At 45.8% G+C, this 16,560-nt stretch overlaps 1 protein-coding gene across 1 annotated transcript in view; it reads left to right on the top strand.

Annotated features, from left to right (window-relative positions):
• Window positions 1–16,560, top strand: part of NF1 (neurofibromin 1) — a 79,946-nt gene that overhangs the window by 126 nt on the left and 63,260 nt on the right. Inside the window, 11 exon segments of the mRNA XM_017821605.1 lie at window positions 7,481–7,624; window positions 8,302–8,385; window positions 10,410–10,600; window positions 12,840–12,946; window positions 13,202–13,269; window positions 13,498–13,573; window positions 14,084–14,241; window positions 14,797–14,970; window positions 15,149–15,271; window positions 15,569–15,643; window positions 16,353–16,484. Of these exon segments, the coding sequence (XP_017677094.1) occupies window positions 7,481–7,624; window positions 8,302–8,385; window positions 10,410–10,600; window positions 12,840–12,946; window positions 13,202–13,269; window positions 13,498–13,573; window positions 14,084–14,241; window positions 14,797–14,970; window positions 15,149–15,271; window positions 15,569–15,643; window positions 16,353–16,484 (1,332 nt within the window).

The raw sequence follows: 16,560 nt of genomic DNA, 5'->3' as shown, positions 1-16,560 counted from the left end.
GCAGGGCCGAGCGGGCCGGGGGCGGGCGGCGGGGGAGCGGCCCCGCTCTCGGGCCGGGGGCGGCGGGGCAGCGCCGGTCCTGCCGCCTCCCGGCCGTGCCGGGCCCGGGGCCGCGCGGCCCCTCGCCCTTTGTGCCGGGCGGGCCGGGCGGGGCCGGCGCTGCCCCTCAGCAGCTCCTGCCGCACGGGGGGCCCGGCTCGGCCCGGCCCCGGCGGCTCCGGGGCGGCGCGGCCGTCCCTGTGCCCGGAGTGCCCGGAGGGGTGGCCCGGCTTCCCCCTCCCCGGGTGTCTCTGCTTTCCAGACAGTCCTGTGACACTTGCGCCGTGTGGCCCCTCAGGGAGGGGGGGAAGCCCCGAGAGGCAGGTCCCGGGGGGCTCAGGCGCTGCCACGGCGGCTCTGCCCGTTCCCCTCTGCCCCAGGGAATGTCGGTGTGGAACCCCAGCCCGGTGCCAGGCTCAGCGGGACGAGCAGGGCGTTCCAGCCAGGGCTATCGTAGTGATGGGCAGTTAATTCCCTTTGCAAAAGTCAGTTCTAGTGGTCTGGGGAAAGATGTTCTGAATGGAAAGAAGAGGGATTTGTTGGCCTCAGGCTTTATATTTCCCTTATCCACCAGCAGGAACTCCTTACTGGGATTAGGGGTTGACTCCTGATGGGGCTCAGCCCGGTGCCTGCACACGGCATTCCCACTCCCAAGGTGCTTTCCCGACCTGTGGGAACCCTGTTAAGGCTGAACCCTCAGTTCCTGTGTTGTCTGTCTCGTTTTGCCACCCTGTGAGTGCAGCCTTTGTGTCTCACCAGGCCCAGCTCTGGGAGACCCTGCTCGGTGTAAATCCTTCAAACCCAGGGAGCTGGTTCTCCACACTGAGCCCTGTTCCCGTGCTGCTCCTGTCCCTCAGTGCTCCGGGCACCCACCCTGCACCAACGTGGGGCCTGGGGCGAGGAAAACAAGCTGGTCCTTTGTACGTTTATGTTAAAGCTGCTGTAAATGAAGTTCATTTTGAAAAGGAAAAACTTTGGCATTAAAACGAGGCAGATTTTTTTGAATACACTGTGGGAATATTTGCACAGTTACCTTATTCCCCTCCTTATCTTGAGTCATAGATCATTTTTCCCATAAGCTTAAAAAACATGGGACTGATTATGCTTCTAATAATGCAAGAAAACGTTTCTTTGTGTACTGGTGTTAAAAGGCCCTGGTCTTTCTCCTCTGCTTTGTTATGTATAGTGTGGAATTGGGCTTGCCAAAATCTGTTATGAGTTACAAGCTTCTTAAACCAGAATTATTTTTCTGTACCTTTTCTGGGATGATTACAGATAGATGTAGGGGAGGAATCCTCTTTGGGTAGAAAGAAAGCTGTTCTTATTTTTCAGGTGCTGAAATACTGGGGTTGCAGTGATAATGCACATCAAATATATAGACAGTCAGAGTCATGGAATGGTATCAAAATATACTGAATATCTGCACATTATTTCAGAGGTGATAGTGCAGGTTTGAGGTTTTGCATCCCGTGTCTGCCCTAAATGCAGGACCCCTGGATTCAGCACCAAGGGAGCCACTGCCTGTCCTGTCATCAGTGTTTGAGTGAGGAGGGGGAGAAGGGCAGCTGGTGTCAGTTGTGGGTTGTTTAGGTTTGGCTTTTCTGTGCAGGAGAATACAAACTTTTCCAGGGTTTCTTCCTCCCTTTGCATAGAAGGAAAACGTAACCATCTTTCCCCCAAAATTTATAGATGTAGGCAGGCTTTTCATTCATTTGCTGAGAGCTTGAATTAATTTTAGGGAAGATGAAACACAAGCTGAGAGGATGCTAATCTGTATTGAAAACAAGGGAAATCAGTGCTAGCCAGTCTGCTCTGGCCTGCTCTTGTTTATTGTTATGAATGCTGCTTTAACCAAAATCTGCTTTTGTGTGTACAGTTCTGTGGGCCCAGAATGCCTGGCAAGCAGAGTTTGTGAATTAAGCAGTGGCTGCTCAGGGAGCAGATCCCTGGGGTTGTGCCAGTGCTGCCCTCGCTCCGCTCTGAGCCCACGGAGGGCTCCCCTGGGGCAGGAGGAGCTGCTGCTGGTACCTGTGAGGCCAGACCACAGTGATAACAGAACAGTCAAAGGAAGGCTTTGGGCAGAGTCTCTCTGCTGTACTGCTTATTGTATTTTACAAAACTTGGGATGATCAGGGGAGACTTAGGTTGCAGTAGCACAGAGAGCCTGGAAATTAGTACATTTCCCTGTGATTTCAGCCATAGCCAGGTCTTTGTAAAATAAAATCATCTCTTTTTTTCCAGTGGAAATGTTCACTTCCAGTTTTATGTGCTGTATTTTTATAGCAGTTTGTGTTGTGAGCTGAAATCACAGGAAGGCTGATACAGCAGTGCAGTAGTTGTGAGCTCAGCTGGGGGAGCCTGACTGCCCAAACCATTTACATGTAGACTGGTTTAAAACTATCAGATGTAATAACAGGTATCAATCCTGTATAAACTTGTGGCAACTAAAGTGATTAAGGAGGTGGAGTCCCCTTCCCTGGAAGTGTCCAGGGAATGGGACGTGGCACTCAGTGCTCTGGGCTGGGTGACAAGGTGGAGATGGGTCAAAGGTTGGACTTGATGGTCTCAGAGGTCTTTTCCAAACTCAGTGATTCTGATATACTTTGAAGAAAGAAGCCCTTCGTTCTGTGGATTATGGTTTAGGCTCCCTGTCTGTAGTTCATGAGGTAAGATGGCTTTCAGGTAAGAAAATTTTCGTAAAAACTGAAAGTCAGTAGGAATGTTCCATTCTTCCTTTAATTAAGAGGCATTAAATTAGATCAAATATTCCCTCCTCCTCTTGGTTTGTCTCTGCAGCATTTGAAATCTGTGCAGAATCAGAGCCCTGCCAAAGCAGTGGCTGCAGGTCCCAGTGCTGTGGGTAGGAAATCCCCAGGATAAGGGGGTGTGTTGTGAGGTGTGTCCGGTGCTGTGCTCCCGGGGATGTCCCTGGGCTGGGCACAAGGGGCAGCTCTTCCCACAGCTGCTGTGATGAGGCACATTCCCACAGGGCTCTGGAGCACAAGGTGTGCTGTTTTATCCTGCACTCCACATACAGCTGGAGCAGCTTTGCTGGGATTGCTCTCACACAGTGTGCAGTGTGTTTCAGAAGTGCTGCACTGCACACAGCTGGTGCCCAGGGGGCAGAGAAGGGAAGGGCCCAGTGCACCCCGTGCTACCTGAGTGCAGGAAGGAGCTCTCCAAAGCATCCCGGTGATTCCATGGCCCTTCCTCCTTTGACTTGGAGTTTGTGTTCACAGGATAGGTAAATACACGTTTGATCACAGCCCCAGCTTCTAGTGAACCTTCTGAAAAGGTTTGAGTTTTAGAGCAACCCATATAAAAACTCTTCAGAATTCCGTGTTCTCGCGAAGGCTGAGCTGGGAGGTTCTTGTGCTGGATGATGCCTCTTTAGCAGATGAGGGGAGGAAGATACCTGAGGGATTTGTGTCTGGTTCTGACAGTGCTGATGCTGAGCAGGGAGTGGTGTTGTGGGGATTTTCTGTCACCAGTACATGTGTGTGTTCTGGTCTGCTGAAGGAGTTCCAAGAAATTGTTTGGAAGGATGAACCTAAGTGGATTTCAGGGCTGTTAAGGACAGCACTAGGGATTTTTTCCTGGGTGTTACGTTTGTTGCTTTCTCCAGAGTTGGAATCAAAGGCCCAAGGCTCAGATGCATTCAGACACCTCAAGCTGCTTAGTGAAAATGAGGAGAGAATTTCCTTCCCTGACATGAGTCCCCTGGGATGTGTCTCCCACCTTCCCCTCTCCAAGGGGATTTTCATGAGGTTGGGGTAGTGGGGACAGCGAGAGGGCTCTGTGTGCTGCCACCCCGGGGAGCTTGGGTCTTGGATGTGCTGAATGGCAGGATACCTGTGCTGGTGGGTGCTGCCTGTTCCCTGGATACCTGTGCTGGTGGGTGCTGCCTGTTCCCTGGATACCTGTGCTGGTGGGTGCTGCCTGTCCCTGGGTTTGGCAGGACAGTGATTTTAGCAGTGTCATTCCAGATCCTGCAGCACACAAGGGTTATCTATCAGACTCTGAGTTCCTAATGTTCTTCCAAAGTTGCATCTTGCACAAAAAAGTTGAAATAGTAACTTTGTTTGAAGTGAGAAAGCACTTAGACTTGCTCCATAACTTCTGAAAATAATAACATTAAATACAAATTTTTTACTAAATAGAGGTGATTTAACTTTGTGCTCATTTTTTACAAGTTTTAAAGCAAAACCCATGGCTCAGTGTAGCCCTTCCCAAGAGCCTGAGTGCACATCTCAGGGACACTGAGGCCTGGTAGTGGTGGTAGTTTCAAACCAATGTCCACGGGCATTTAGCAAGAGGTTGGACCTTCCTGCAGGCTTGAGGATACCTGAAACAGGTGCTCATCACTTCACAGGCAGGAAAACCACCCGTTTTTCTTAATAATTAGCATCTCTAACCAAGGGAGGATTCCTTAACAGAACATTTTTGGGTGACGGTGCAATCAGTCTCTAAACTGAGGCCACTTCCAGTGCTCTGACAGGCGAGCCATCAGGTACCACAGTGTTGGCACTTCTCTACAGCTTTGCATTTCTCTAGTGGCACTTACTGAAGTCTTTCAAAGCCAGATTTATAATTTACCTCTAAAGAGTGCCCAGTAAATCTCTTTTTTTCTTTTTCCCCTCTCAAAGATTTAAAATTTGGTGGCTGGGAAGGCTCCAGATTTCATCTCTTTTGTGTTTGTCCACTGCATGACATAAGGCCAATTTTAGACGGAGATGCTGCTGTTGCCTGAGCCCTTTTTGACAGCGTGAGGAGTGGTCAGGCTGGATCAGGGAGGGGTAGGGTCTGTTGAGCCCACCTCAGTGGGTTGTACTGCCCCAGGGCAGTCCCAGCTCTTTGGCTGTTGCTCCCTATTTCAGAGTGAGAAGAGCTGGAGCAGTGACTGTCCCTTTGCTAACCTGGGCTGAGCTCAGAACGGGATGTGTTCAGGGTTTGAAGCCCCAGTTATATTTAAGCTCTGTGCTTTAAATTCTGTTTCTAATTCAAATAGCTCTACAGGAAACTATTTGTCAGTATTTCTTTTTTCGAAAATAAAATCAAAGGCAATGAAAGTAAAATTTCAACTTTTTCCCCCAGTGTTTAGATTACTAGGTATTTCTAGAGGAGTGAAGTAGATTCTCTTTGGTCACTCAGCACTGGCACTGCCTTCTGTGAGGGGAAATGAAATGCTTCAGCGTCAGAGTGCACAAAGGAAATAGCTGAGAAATAAAAAACCCAAAATAACAGTGCTAATATTTCCTTTTTATATAGTTTCCTATTTTAAAAGATAGTATAAAAAGCAGTGTTACTTCTAGATGACCTTGTTGTAGTGGCTGTTGTGGCAGGAAGCTCCAGAAGTGTGTAATGTGATTTTTTTTCTCTGGCATGGGAGCACACAGAACTAGATCTATGACACAGTTTCTTTGAGAGGTTCTTCTGAAGTGTTTTAGCACTCAGTGGTGTTGAGCTTTGCTGCTGCTGTCAGCACAGAGACTTGAAAATTCAAATAAGAAGTACTAGTAATGGTGAAATTTCAAATTAAATATATCTGTCATCCACCAATGACTTCCAAAAATGTGTTGTAAAATAACATCTAACAGTGAAAACAAAGCTTGAGTCATAAGTGGTGTTTATTCTGCTTTTCTGGGGTTAAAATGAGCACATGGAAGCGCCCTGTGCTGCTGTAAATCGTCGCCCTGGGAAGGCTCAGGGAATCACAGATTTCAGTGGAAATGACCTGGATTGCCCTGTGGTGCTGTGGGAGGGTGTGCAGGTGAGGATGTCAGACCCTCTCCTGGAGGAACAGCCCTCAGGGTGTTCCTGGAGCCCTGTCATGTCCAGAGCCCACCTTCCTCAGGGAGCTGCCAGTGCTCCGGGGGCTTTGGGCTCACCTAACCTGCCACTTGCCACTTCCTTTGGATGAACAGTCACTCTTAGGAAAGACAGCCAATCTCCAGAGTGACCCTAGGCCCTGGTACCAAAAGAGCTGAACTTAAACCCAAACCAAAGCTCGGCTTGTACAGAGAGGAATCCCCCCTGGGCATCAGTGTGGTGGAGGCCCATTTCCCAGCCCCAGGACGTGCACTCAGAACTGTTGAGCAAAAGTGTTCCAAGCTGGGTTCTTTGAGTCATCTTGCATTCTAAACACGGGCATTTCAGCCTCTCCCATCACAGCCAGGGGTGTCAGGGGCTTGCAGAGGTGTTGGGGGCTGCTGGTGGGGAGGGTGCCCTCCCCAGAGCCCCCAGCCTGGGAGGTGGCTCTTTAAGCATTTTGCAGCTGTAAAGCTGATTGTAATTCCTTGGAATCCTTCTTTTACCCTCTCAAGTTCTCTCTCTCTGGTAATCTCCCCAATGCACAAATACTGCACCGTGGCATTTCCACTGAGCTGTCGGTGTTGTTCAGAATACAGGTTTAGCCACAGTTCTAGCCAAAATTTGTTAAAACTTGTAGTAGCAATTCGAGTTTCTATGAATAGGGAATTCCAAGGTCACACTTCAAAACACAAACAGCACAAACTCTGCTGCATTTGTTTGCTTTTAAACACTGTAAACCCTCAGTGAGATGTTTTTCTGAAGAGTCGCCTCTCTGATGTTCTCGGGGCATTTGAGTGGGCAGGGGCAGTGGGTGGGTGCCTGGGAAGTGACTTGTTTGTGACCCCTGAAGAATTTGGGTACGGCAGGAAAAAAAGTGCCCAGTGTTCACACAGCAAGAGGAACATCTCGGGCTTGTGCAGTCACTCTGAATCTTCTCCTGCCTGGAAAAGATGCATTTCAGGTCTGCTTTGTCCCACTGGGTGTTGGGCAGGGACAGGTAACGTGGGGCTCACAGGTGCTTGAGGTGTGTTGGAAGTCGAGATGCATCTCCTGGGAGTGTTTTTGGGGGACCCCTGAGTCACCACGTCCTTGGGGGCTGCAGGGTCACTGCTGGTTCCTCCCAGGCCTCAGTGGTGCCTCTTGGCCAGTTCTGTCCTGTGCCAGAGCAGGGAGCACACGTGGAGCCACTGCTGCTGCCTCCCAGCCTGCTCTGGGAGCTCCTGGCATTTTACCTCATTTTACCTCCTCTCAGGGCCCAAAAGGCTTTTTTTTTTTTTCTTGCATGTATTAGCCTTGGAGATTTTTGTTCTTTAATGATCTAATTTTTGAAATAAACAATCTTTTCTTAGAATTCTGTCTTACATTTTTCTGTTCTTTTGGATTGCTTTGACATTCAGTTTGTAGAAAATTTATCATAAAATAGAGGTTTACTTTCAATTCAGAGAAAGGAACAGGTGAACTTCAGCATTTTGTTTTATAGATAACTAATGGAAAAATGAATGTAGAGAAAATGAAAACATATTTGCAGTTGTCTCTTGTAGAATGTTTTTCAAGGTTGTTTCTAGTGTGTCACAAATTTTTAACTCATCTTTAAAGCTCTGAAAAAGCTTATAACAGTTTTCTCTTGTAGCTTCCAATCAAGGTTTGCCAGCAGAATACCCACACCAAAGTCAGTACGGAGCACAACAAGGAATGTCTCATCAACATTTCCAAGTACAAGTTTTCCCTGGTCATCAGTGGTCTCACTACTATCTTAAAAAATGTTAATAACATGGTAAGTTTTCTAATTTTGCATTTTTTGGTGATTTTGTTCAAGTGGTTGCTATTTATTTGTGTTGTACAATCTGCAGAGAATTACTTGAAATTTAGTCAAACTGTTGCTTGCCTTGTACACTTAATTTTTTCTGTTCTGAAGTTCACCAGCAGCATCTCTTGGAGCCACAGAAAGGCAGTGGGAGCTGGGGCAGAGAAATCCAAAGGCAGGGGGTGGTTAAGGGGAATCCTCTGTTAGTGTGGGGTCTGCAGCTGGGCAGGTGTGAGGTTGGAGCTCTGGGTACAGAAGGTACCTGACACTGCCCCGGGGCTCGGAGCAGAGGCTGTGCTGCCATGGGAAGGTGCTTCAGGTGTCCAGGACAGCAGTGCAGGGAGCATCTGAAGGGCAGGAGTGCAGCAGGGCAAAGGAGCTCCTGAGAAAGATCCAGTGGGATGTTTTGTTTTTAAAATGGAAAGCCTGGGTTTGGATTTATCACGAGAAAAGCTCATTGAGTTTTGGAGCCACGTGATCTGTGATCGTGTGGACTCTCCCCAGACAGGTAACACAACTGGCCAGGCTCTAGCAGTCCTTCTTTTTATGGTTTTTATAGCTTATGTAGCCACTTTGCTACTTTACTTTAGTGCATTGCAAGTCAAATTCCTGTGTCTCAGATGAATCCATATCCTTTCTACTTCTAGAGAATATTTGGAGAAACTGCTGAAAAGAATTTGTATCTATCTCAGCTGATTATCTTGGATACACTGGAAAAATGTCTGGCAGGGGTGAGTAGGCTTGCATAAGCAATTGCTAAGTGGGAATCAAATGGGTTGGAGAGTACAAGTCAAATGCTTGTGTGTCTGTTATTACTGGTACTGAAGTTAAAACTGATCAAAGTAGAATTAATGCCATTTAAAAAATAATAAAGCTTCCTATAAATACATGTAGTTGAGATAATTGATACATTAAAGATTTGGAGGGTGCTTTTTTTTTGCCTAGAATTAGTGACATCTTTTCTGCTAAATAGATTCTTGTAAACTTTTGATATTGCCGGTTCTGCCACTCAACAAATTTGTAGAGTTATAAGTAATGGTTTTTCATTTAATAGCTTGATAAAAGGATTTGTGGACAACTAGACAACTCTACTCAGTCATGTATGAACTGGAGTAAGGGGAGACACAAACCCCAACCAAGGATTAGAGGTGGTTATGAAGCTTCACTAGATTTTTGTAGGCTTTGAATGCTCGTGGGATATCCTGCTCAGTATTTCCTGAACAGATACATTGAAACATTTCCATCCATTTAAACAGAAAAAGTAACATGATAGTAAATCATGTTCAAAGTAGCAGATAATTCAGTACAAGTATTTGTTTCCTGCTGCTGAGTTCTCTGCAGACAGTGCTGAGTTTTCTTTGCATTTCTTGAAGCTTTCGTTTGTCGAAGTCCTTTTCCATGTACGTTTCTGTGCAGCAGAACCTTTGCTGGCACTGCTGTGCAGATGACTTCTGCAGGTGTTTCCTAGATTGCATTGCTGGCCCTGTCCAAGCCCTGCAGTCAGAGCTGGAGAGGCACTTTGCTGGTCCCTGTGGGTGACAGCGGTGCTGGCTGGACACGGGCTGTGCTGGGCTGGGACTGCAGAGCCACACTGCACTGGGAGCAGCACTTGCAGTGCTGTATTCCTCCAACAAGAAGGGATTTGCTTTTTAAAGCTGTATTCCTGGAGGAATGTCCTGAAATCATCTGAGCTCTTTGCTGTTTCCCTGCACCAGTTTTTGAAGGTTCTTTCTGTGTAAGGTAATGACCTTACTATGGTTAGACCTGTCAAGCGACCCATCTTACAGTACTAAACTGGTCTGAATAGTTGTGGATTCTTCTAAAATCACAAAAGATCCAGGTAAATACATTTTCCATTTAAACAGCCTAAATCTGTGCTGAATATTTCTTGCTCCGTCAGTTCAAATGAGAGCGGTTTGAGGCAGAATATGTTAAATAAGAGTGAGCCAAAGGTCTGTACAAAGCATGTTGTGTTCTGTGGTATCTTCAGATGTATTTCTTGCTCAATGTTTCATCAAGTTCTCATGGCAACAGGACTCAGGTCAACTAAGTGGGAGTCTCTGAAACTTCCCAATTCCCTATGGAAAATTCATTGGTAAAATTTTAGAAAGCTTTAATGCTGACCCTTCTGTTAAAACTTGCTCTTAGTAGAGCAAAGTTTCACTTTGAATTCTTTTGTAAATAGTTTCCTTATGTCTCACACTGTGCACATTGGCAAAAATTAGATTTTTTTCTGTTGCAGGGAAGTTAAGCCATTTTTGACTCATATAGAGAAACCCCCAGCAAGAACCAGGGAGAAACACCTCTTTTTTGGTTCATTTTTTAGTGCAAAATACTCGCTGTCAAAACGTAGTGACCAAGGTCTTACCCAAAAGAGGTGTGAGGGTGAATCTTTGCCCTTTAGCCTTCGTGCTCTGCTGATCCTTGACTCAGAGCAGCTTCCAGGGTGCCCTCATCAGAACAAAGAGTGGATTACTTCAAAAACCAGTTTGGTGTTTTGCTTCATACTTGGTGATGTTGATCAGCCTCGTGTCCTCCCTCTTTGGGAGCCTTAGCTGGGAGTGTGGGGTGGTTTGGCCACGCTGGGATGTTGCTGGGATGGAGAGCAGCCGTTCTGTGCAGCCCCCTGGGCCGTGCTCGGTGGAACCTGGGGCAGATCGGGAGGGCAGACCCAGGCCCTGGGCCTGCTCGTGGCAGATGCTCCAGGTTTTTTGCCTCCAAACCAGAATTCAGTCGAGCACTTGTTTATTTTTAGCAACCAAAGGACACCATGAGGCTGGACGAGACGATGCTGGTGAAGCAGCTGCTGCCCGAGATCTGCCACTTCATCCACACGTACCGCGAGGGCAACCAGCACGCGGCCGAGCTGCGCAGCTCCGCCTCGGGGGTGCTCTTCTCCCTCAGCTGCAACAACTTCAACGCCGTCTTCAGCCGCATCTCCACCAGGTACGGGGCTGGGAGCACCTCCTGGGGCTGGGAGCACCTCCTGGGGCTGGCAGCACCTCCTGGGGCTGGGAGCACCTCCTGGGGCTGGGAGCACCCCCTGCCCACTGCCTGGGGGCTGCCCGTGCACACAGTGCAAAGTGCTGTTTGACGAGGTCCTTCTCCAATGGGGCTCCTTTCAACATTTCCCTTGAGTTCCAGGTTACAAACTGAACCTTCCCTGCCCCTCCTGGGTTACTGCTGACATGCTTCCTGCGAGCTGCATTTATTGCTTTTTTAATCTGCTTTCAAAAGTACAGGTGAAAATAATGAATGAAAATAATTCAGCTGAGTAAGTTGAGTAGAGTTCTTCTGGGTGCAAGGTGTCTTGGAAATAAAAGGATGCTGAAGCTAAAGGGTTGTATCCCTTTACTTACAAATTTAGAGGGAAAACTGGAGATTGTCCACAGCTCTGCTGGAGCCCCCAGGCTGTTTTCCTGTCTAATTTTTCCGGCTAGGAGGCTTTTATGTTAAATCTGTCTTATGCCTGAAGGGGACAAACAGCTGGGCTGTTTGTTAATTGTGGGAAAAGACCCATTTGTCTTCTGACTGACTTGAGTTTCACAGCACATTTACTGTAAAAATAACTGGGTTTTCTGCTTTTCTGAGTGAGAAGGGAGACAAGCACAAAATTTCCATCTATTCTTTGCTGGTTTTGCCCTGTTCCAGATCCTTCTGATGCTTCAGCATTTGTCAGTCCACTACAGTGGTGTTAAGCTTTTTATTCCTGAAATACTTTGATGTTTCTTGAAAGGTGTTTGAAGCAGCTTAGCTCTTGTCACACAGTATATAACAGCTGAGATCATCCTGTAATAGAAGTGGAGCTCGGGCAGCCTTCTGTGGTCACACAGCAGTGAGTGAGCCAATTTAATGGAAACAAAGATTTATATTTTCATTATGTATTTATCTATTCTTTTGGAAAATATTTGCATTTTAGAAATCGGTCTAAAATGATTAATTCTGAACTATTTTCAGAGTTTTTACAGAGCCTTTAATAACTTTTATTTCAAGATAGACTTGGCAGCTAGCATGAAGGATGTGGTTTTACTCAATAGGTTGATTGTGTTTTGTTGCTTATGGAAATGGAAACAATTTCTTTTGCTCCCTTTATAGGAAGTATTTTTCAGTTACAATTTTTTGAGTCTGTGAATCTAGTCTGTGGATCTGCATGTATTTGTAGCATGGTTTGTTCCCAAGCTCCAAAGCCCTCCTTCCCACCCCTTTGAGCTAGAGCAGAGTGCTTTCCCCTGAGCTGTTTTTCCCTTCACATGGCTTGCACAGCAACAGTTAAATGTTTGACCAGCTCTCTGGTCTCCACAGGGGTCACTCCGCCAGTCAGCACTGCTGATCTCTGACCTGGGTTTCCTGTTTAGGAATATTTCTGGGCCTTGCACAGCAGCTGGGGGAGTTCTGGCATGAAAAGCACAGCAGTGGGGACCTTCCCATTCCCAGCGAGGGCTGTTAAGTTTCCTGGCGTTGGAGAAATGAAGAACTGCTTTTGTGTCTAGTACTAGAAATCACATTCCATGTCTGAAACACATCTGTAGCTTTGGAACACGCCAGGGCAGTCTGAGTTTGTGGGAACATATGCTCTAGTTGTTAGTGGCCTGGTGTCTGTGAGATGTTGAGTAAATTATCTGATACACAAGTGTGAAAAGATGCCATTGTGTTTAAACTGGTGTGATTAAACTTGATCCTGTTTGCTCAGGCCACAGAACTGTGCACCAGGAATGATTGTAGCTCAGTCCAGTGACACCAAGGACCATCAGTCTCTGCTTTACTCTGAGAACTTAGCTGGGGCAGGACTTGCTGCTAAGGAGCAGTAGCCTAAAGGTGTCATGATTCCATTAATCTAATGGTTAGTTGAAAAGATGACAAGGTTACTGCTACAGTAGGGTGGGTGACACAAGGATTTAGGCAAATCTTGGGCACAAACACCAGAAGGTATTGGCATTTTGTAAGGCTCACCACTGGTATTTCTAGCTCCATTTTTGGTATGAGGGTGTAATAAGACTATAATATTAACTCTTAATCATGCAAGATCCATCTTTTATTTCTAAACATGGAAAAGTTTATCTGAGGAAATGGTAGTTTATGAGGAGGTCACAGAATGTTCCCTGCTACCGAAATGTGTAGAATCCTAGGTGTGTTCATACCTGTCTGACACGATATGATGGATTTAATTTGCTTTGCTTATTTTTAGGTTGCAGGAACTGACTGTTTGCTCAGAAGATAATGCTGATGTTCACGATATTGAGCTTTTACAGTACATCAGTGTGGATTGTTCCAAACTCAAGCGACTCTTGCAAGGTATGATTTGAGCCTGTGTTTTGAAATACTTCTTTTTCAGTCTGGATAGTCAGAGATGACACTGCAATTGATATATCTTTTATTGCCCTGTTTTACTCCAAACAGTCATATATTTACCAAAATATTATAAAATAGTTAAGTAGCATAAAAACATCAGTTTGAAAACTGCTTTGCACTTCAAATGTCTTTTATAACCTGTGTTGCTTTTTAGATCCAAGTTTCTGTTCTAAGTGCAGAAATGTTTTATCTTTACAGAGACTGTATTCAAGTTTAAAGCCCTTAAGAAAGTAGCTCAGTTAGCTGTTATCAACAGTCTGGAAAAGGTAAGGTTTCAATGCTTGTCTTTCATTGCTTATTTGCAGACTTCCTCTAGGAATAGTTGCAATTCAGTGATTTACTATAAAATATAAGTGGTTGTCTCCCTTTGATGCAAATATGTTTTGTAAGAAATTTTGTGTGATTAAGAATAAAATCTCGCTTCATTTAAATACATAATTCAGAAAAACCGTTTGAAAACTCTGGAATGAAAAGGTGTTTTGCATTATCTGCAGGCATTTTGGAACTGGGTGGAAAACTATCCTGATGAATTCACAAAGCTGTACCAAACACCCCAGACTGACATGGCTGGTAAGGCATAACACATGACAGTGTTCAAAGGCTGGTCTCTCAGACATCCCCAAAATGCATTCACTTGCATTTTGTGCCCTCTTTGCTCCTTGTGCAGCCTGCAAATAAACAAATTTCTGTCACCTTTACCAGGGCAGGTAAGGTTATGTTGCCATCTCTCTTCTTTCCTGACTCCCCTATTAGAGATTATTATTGTGCTTCACAACACAAAGAAATAAACCCCAAAAGATGGAGACTCTTTGAATGTATATTTTTCATCTCGATACAGGACAAAAACTTAGACAACATCACCTTTATTTTTCTCTAGTGACAAAGAGAGGAAAATTTATATTTTCGGATAAACCATGTCCTTAACTGGGTTGAGACCATGTTATCCCCAGCAGTATGCCAGTAATGTGCAAAAGAGAACCTTTCTTCTGTGTAGGTGGAACTATCCCTCTGCTCTTTTACACCTATCCTTTGTCTCTGGAATTAAAACTGGTATTGAACTTGGTTTTATGTTTTATGCAGATTGTGCTGAGAAGTTGTTTGACTTGGTGGATGGCTTTGCTGAAAGCACGAAGCGTAAAGCAGCAGTGTGGCCACTGCAGATCATCCTCCTGGTCCTGTGTCCAGAGATAATCCAAGATATAGCAAAGGACGTGGTAGAGGAGACTAAAATGAACAAGGTAAGACAGGTAGCTGAATTCTGGCTCTGGTTTCTGGAGGATGCTTGCTTTTGCTGATTCTGTATTTCAGGTATATTTAATTTTGTCTTTCCTGCCTAAAGAGCACATTGCAGTTCCCTGTGTAAATTTATGCACCTCTTTTGAGTTCTCACATATCTTCTTTCACTGTCAGTAATTCATATGGATAGTATGTCCCAAACAGTGTTATTTCAGAACTTCTCCATCTCCTTGGAGATTTGACCCTCTGTGCTGTCATTTCCTCTGCCTCCAGCAGCAGCAATGGGAGCCTTGCTGGTGTTTGACTGTGCTGAGGAGTTGTGGGGCCTGCAGAGTGTGCTCTGTGCTCCATGGGTGCTGCACCTGCAGCTGGTGTCGAGTTTGATGTGGCTGCAAACGTGGCTGAGAGGGAACAACCACCTCTGTGCCAGTGTGATTGCCCCAGACCCACCAAAGGGAATGGCATTAATAAATACAGAATTTCCCCAGAGGGCTGCATCAAGTTGTTTTTTGCCATCCCAGTATCTGCTTATAACTGTTCCTGTTTGAATTCTGCAGAAGCTGTTCCTGGACAATCTCAGGAAGGCCCTTGCAGGCCACAGTGGGAGCAGGCAGCTGACTGAAAGTGCTGCTATTGCTTGTGTTAAACTGTGCAAAGCATCTACCTACATCAACTGGGAAGATAATTCTGTCATTTTCCTGCTGGTGCAGTCCATGGTACTAGATCTTAAGGTAAAAATGTCTGTTTCCTAATTGCAGTGAGAAATTTGAGTTTTAAAATACAGAAATAAACTTTGAATTTCTCCTTAATTGATTACCAGTGGTTTTCACTGGAAAGTTTTATATTGAAAGTAGACAGGAATAATCTTGGTACCTTATTTACATGTTTGCATTTTTCTGAAATAAATAGAACCTGCTGTTTAACCCAAGCAAACCTTTCTCAAGAGGCAATCAGAATGCAGATGTAGACCTGATGATTGACTGCTTGGTTTCCTGCTTCCGCATAAATCCTCACAACAACCAACACTTTAAGGTGAGAACAGCACTTACTGGTAAGTCATTCTCTGCATGCCATTGACGACCTGTCAGTTACAAAAGCTGTGCTAGCAGCAGCTGGAGGCTCATAAATGAGTTCAGCTGTATAAATATCCCTTAGTAATAAATCCCTGCATGTTATTATAAAACTTTCCCCGGCTGATTAGGCTTCCCTTGTTCAGATTTGACAGCTTTGTCAATTTAATAAAAAGGCTTCAAGATGTTATTCAGTGTGATAAGAAAGATGGGAAAGACAAAGATGTTCCTAAGTGGCTTTTATGTATTTTTATTGTAGATCTGCTTGGCACAGAATTCCCCATCAACATTTCATTATGTGCTGGTAAATTCGCTCCACCGAATTATCACAAATGTAAGTTCTGGCAGTATTTCATCAGCCCAGGGATCTGGGGCTTCTATTCAGATCAATATCTGCTCAGTAAATGCAGTTTGGGGAGTAGACCAAATCTTGTTGCTCGTGTCCATGCAGCAGGAGTTGCTTGCTAATAAGGAAGAGCGTGCAAATCTGCCTGTGCTTCCCACCAGTGGATTCCCAGTGTGAGAGCCCAGATTCCAGTATAACATCTATAACATTTCAGTGCAGAGATGTACATATCCCTCTGATGTAGGATGACAAATAAATCTCATGATCTGTGGTTTTATGATAAATATTGATACCTGAAAACCACTCTCAGGACATGCACAGTTGCACCACCTTCTGCTACTTGCAGTAGCAAGTTGACCTGGGGTAGAGCTGGTCTCGTGGTTTTCTTTGGGCATCTAAGTAGTGTGAAATAAGGGTAAGTGCTGAGAGATGAAAATATTTTGAAAGTTTGTGCAGTTGTTCATCTACCACACCCTTCTGCACTTCTGGTTTCAGTTTGTTCAGGTAGGAGAGTGATGTAGTGAGCAGCCAAGTTGGAATTAGCTCTTCTGTGTATCATGAGTTTCACGATGAGAACGCAGACGTGTGGGTAGCACTGTGTCACACAGGTGCAAGGATGGCCTCTGTAAGCTGGGAGGTGCCCAGCAGGGGTGGGGGTGCTGCAGCAGCAGTGTCACAGCCTGGCTGTCCCCTGCAGTCGGCGCTGGACTGGTGGCCCCGGATCGACGCCGTGTATTGCCACTCGGTGGAGCTGCGCAGCATGTTCAGCGAGACCCTGCACAAGGCCATCCAGGGCTGCGGGGCCCACCCCGCCATCCGCATGACCCCGGTAAGCACACCCCTCCTCTTGGGCATGGCTCCAGCCAGCCCAGCTTTCTGAGTCATTGGCTTTACACTGGAACCTA

This window comes from Lepidothrix coronata, unplaced genomic scaffold (assembly GCF_001604755.1).
Source record: "Lepidothrix coronata isolate B3197 unplaced genomic scaffold, Lepidothrix_coronata-1.0 Scaffold91, whole genome shotgun sequence".
Taxonomy (NCBI): domain Eukaryota; kingdom Metazoa; phylum Chordata; class Aves; order Passeriformes; family Pipridae; genus Lepidothrix; species Lepidothrix coronata.
This window is presented reverse-complemented; position numbering and strand designations above follow the sequence as displayed.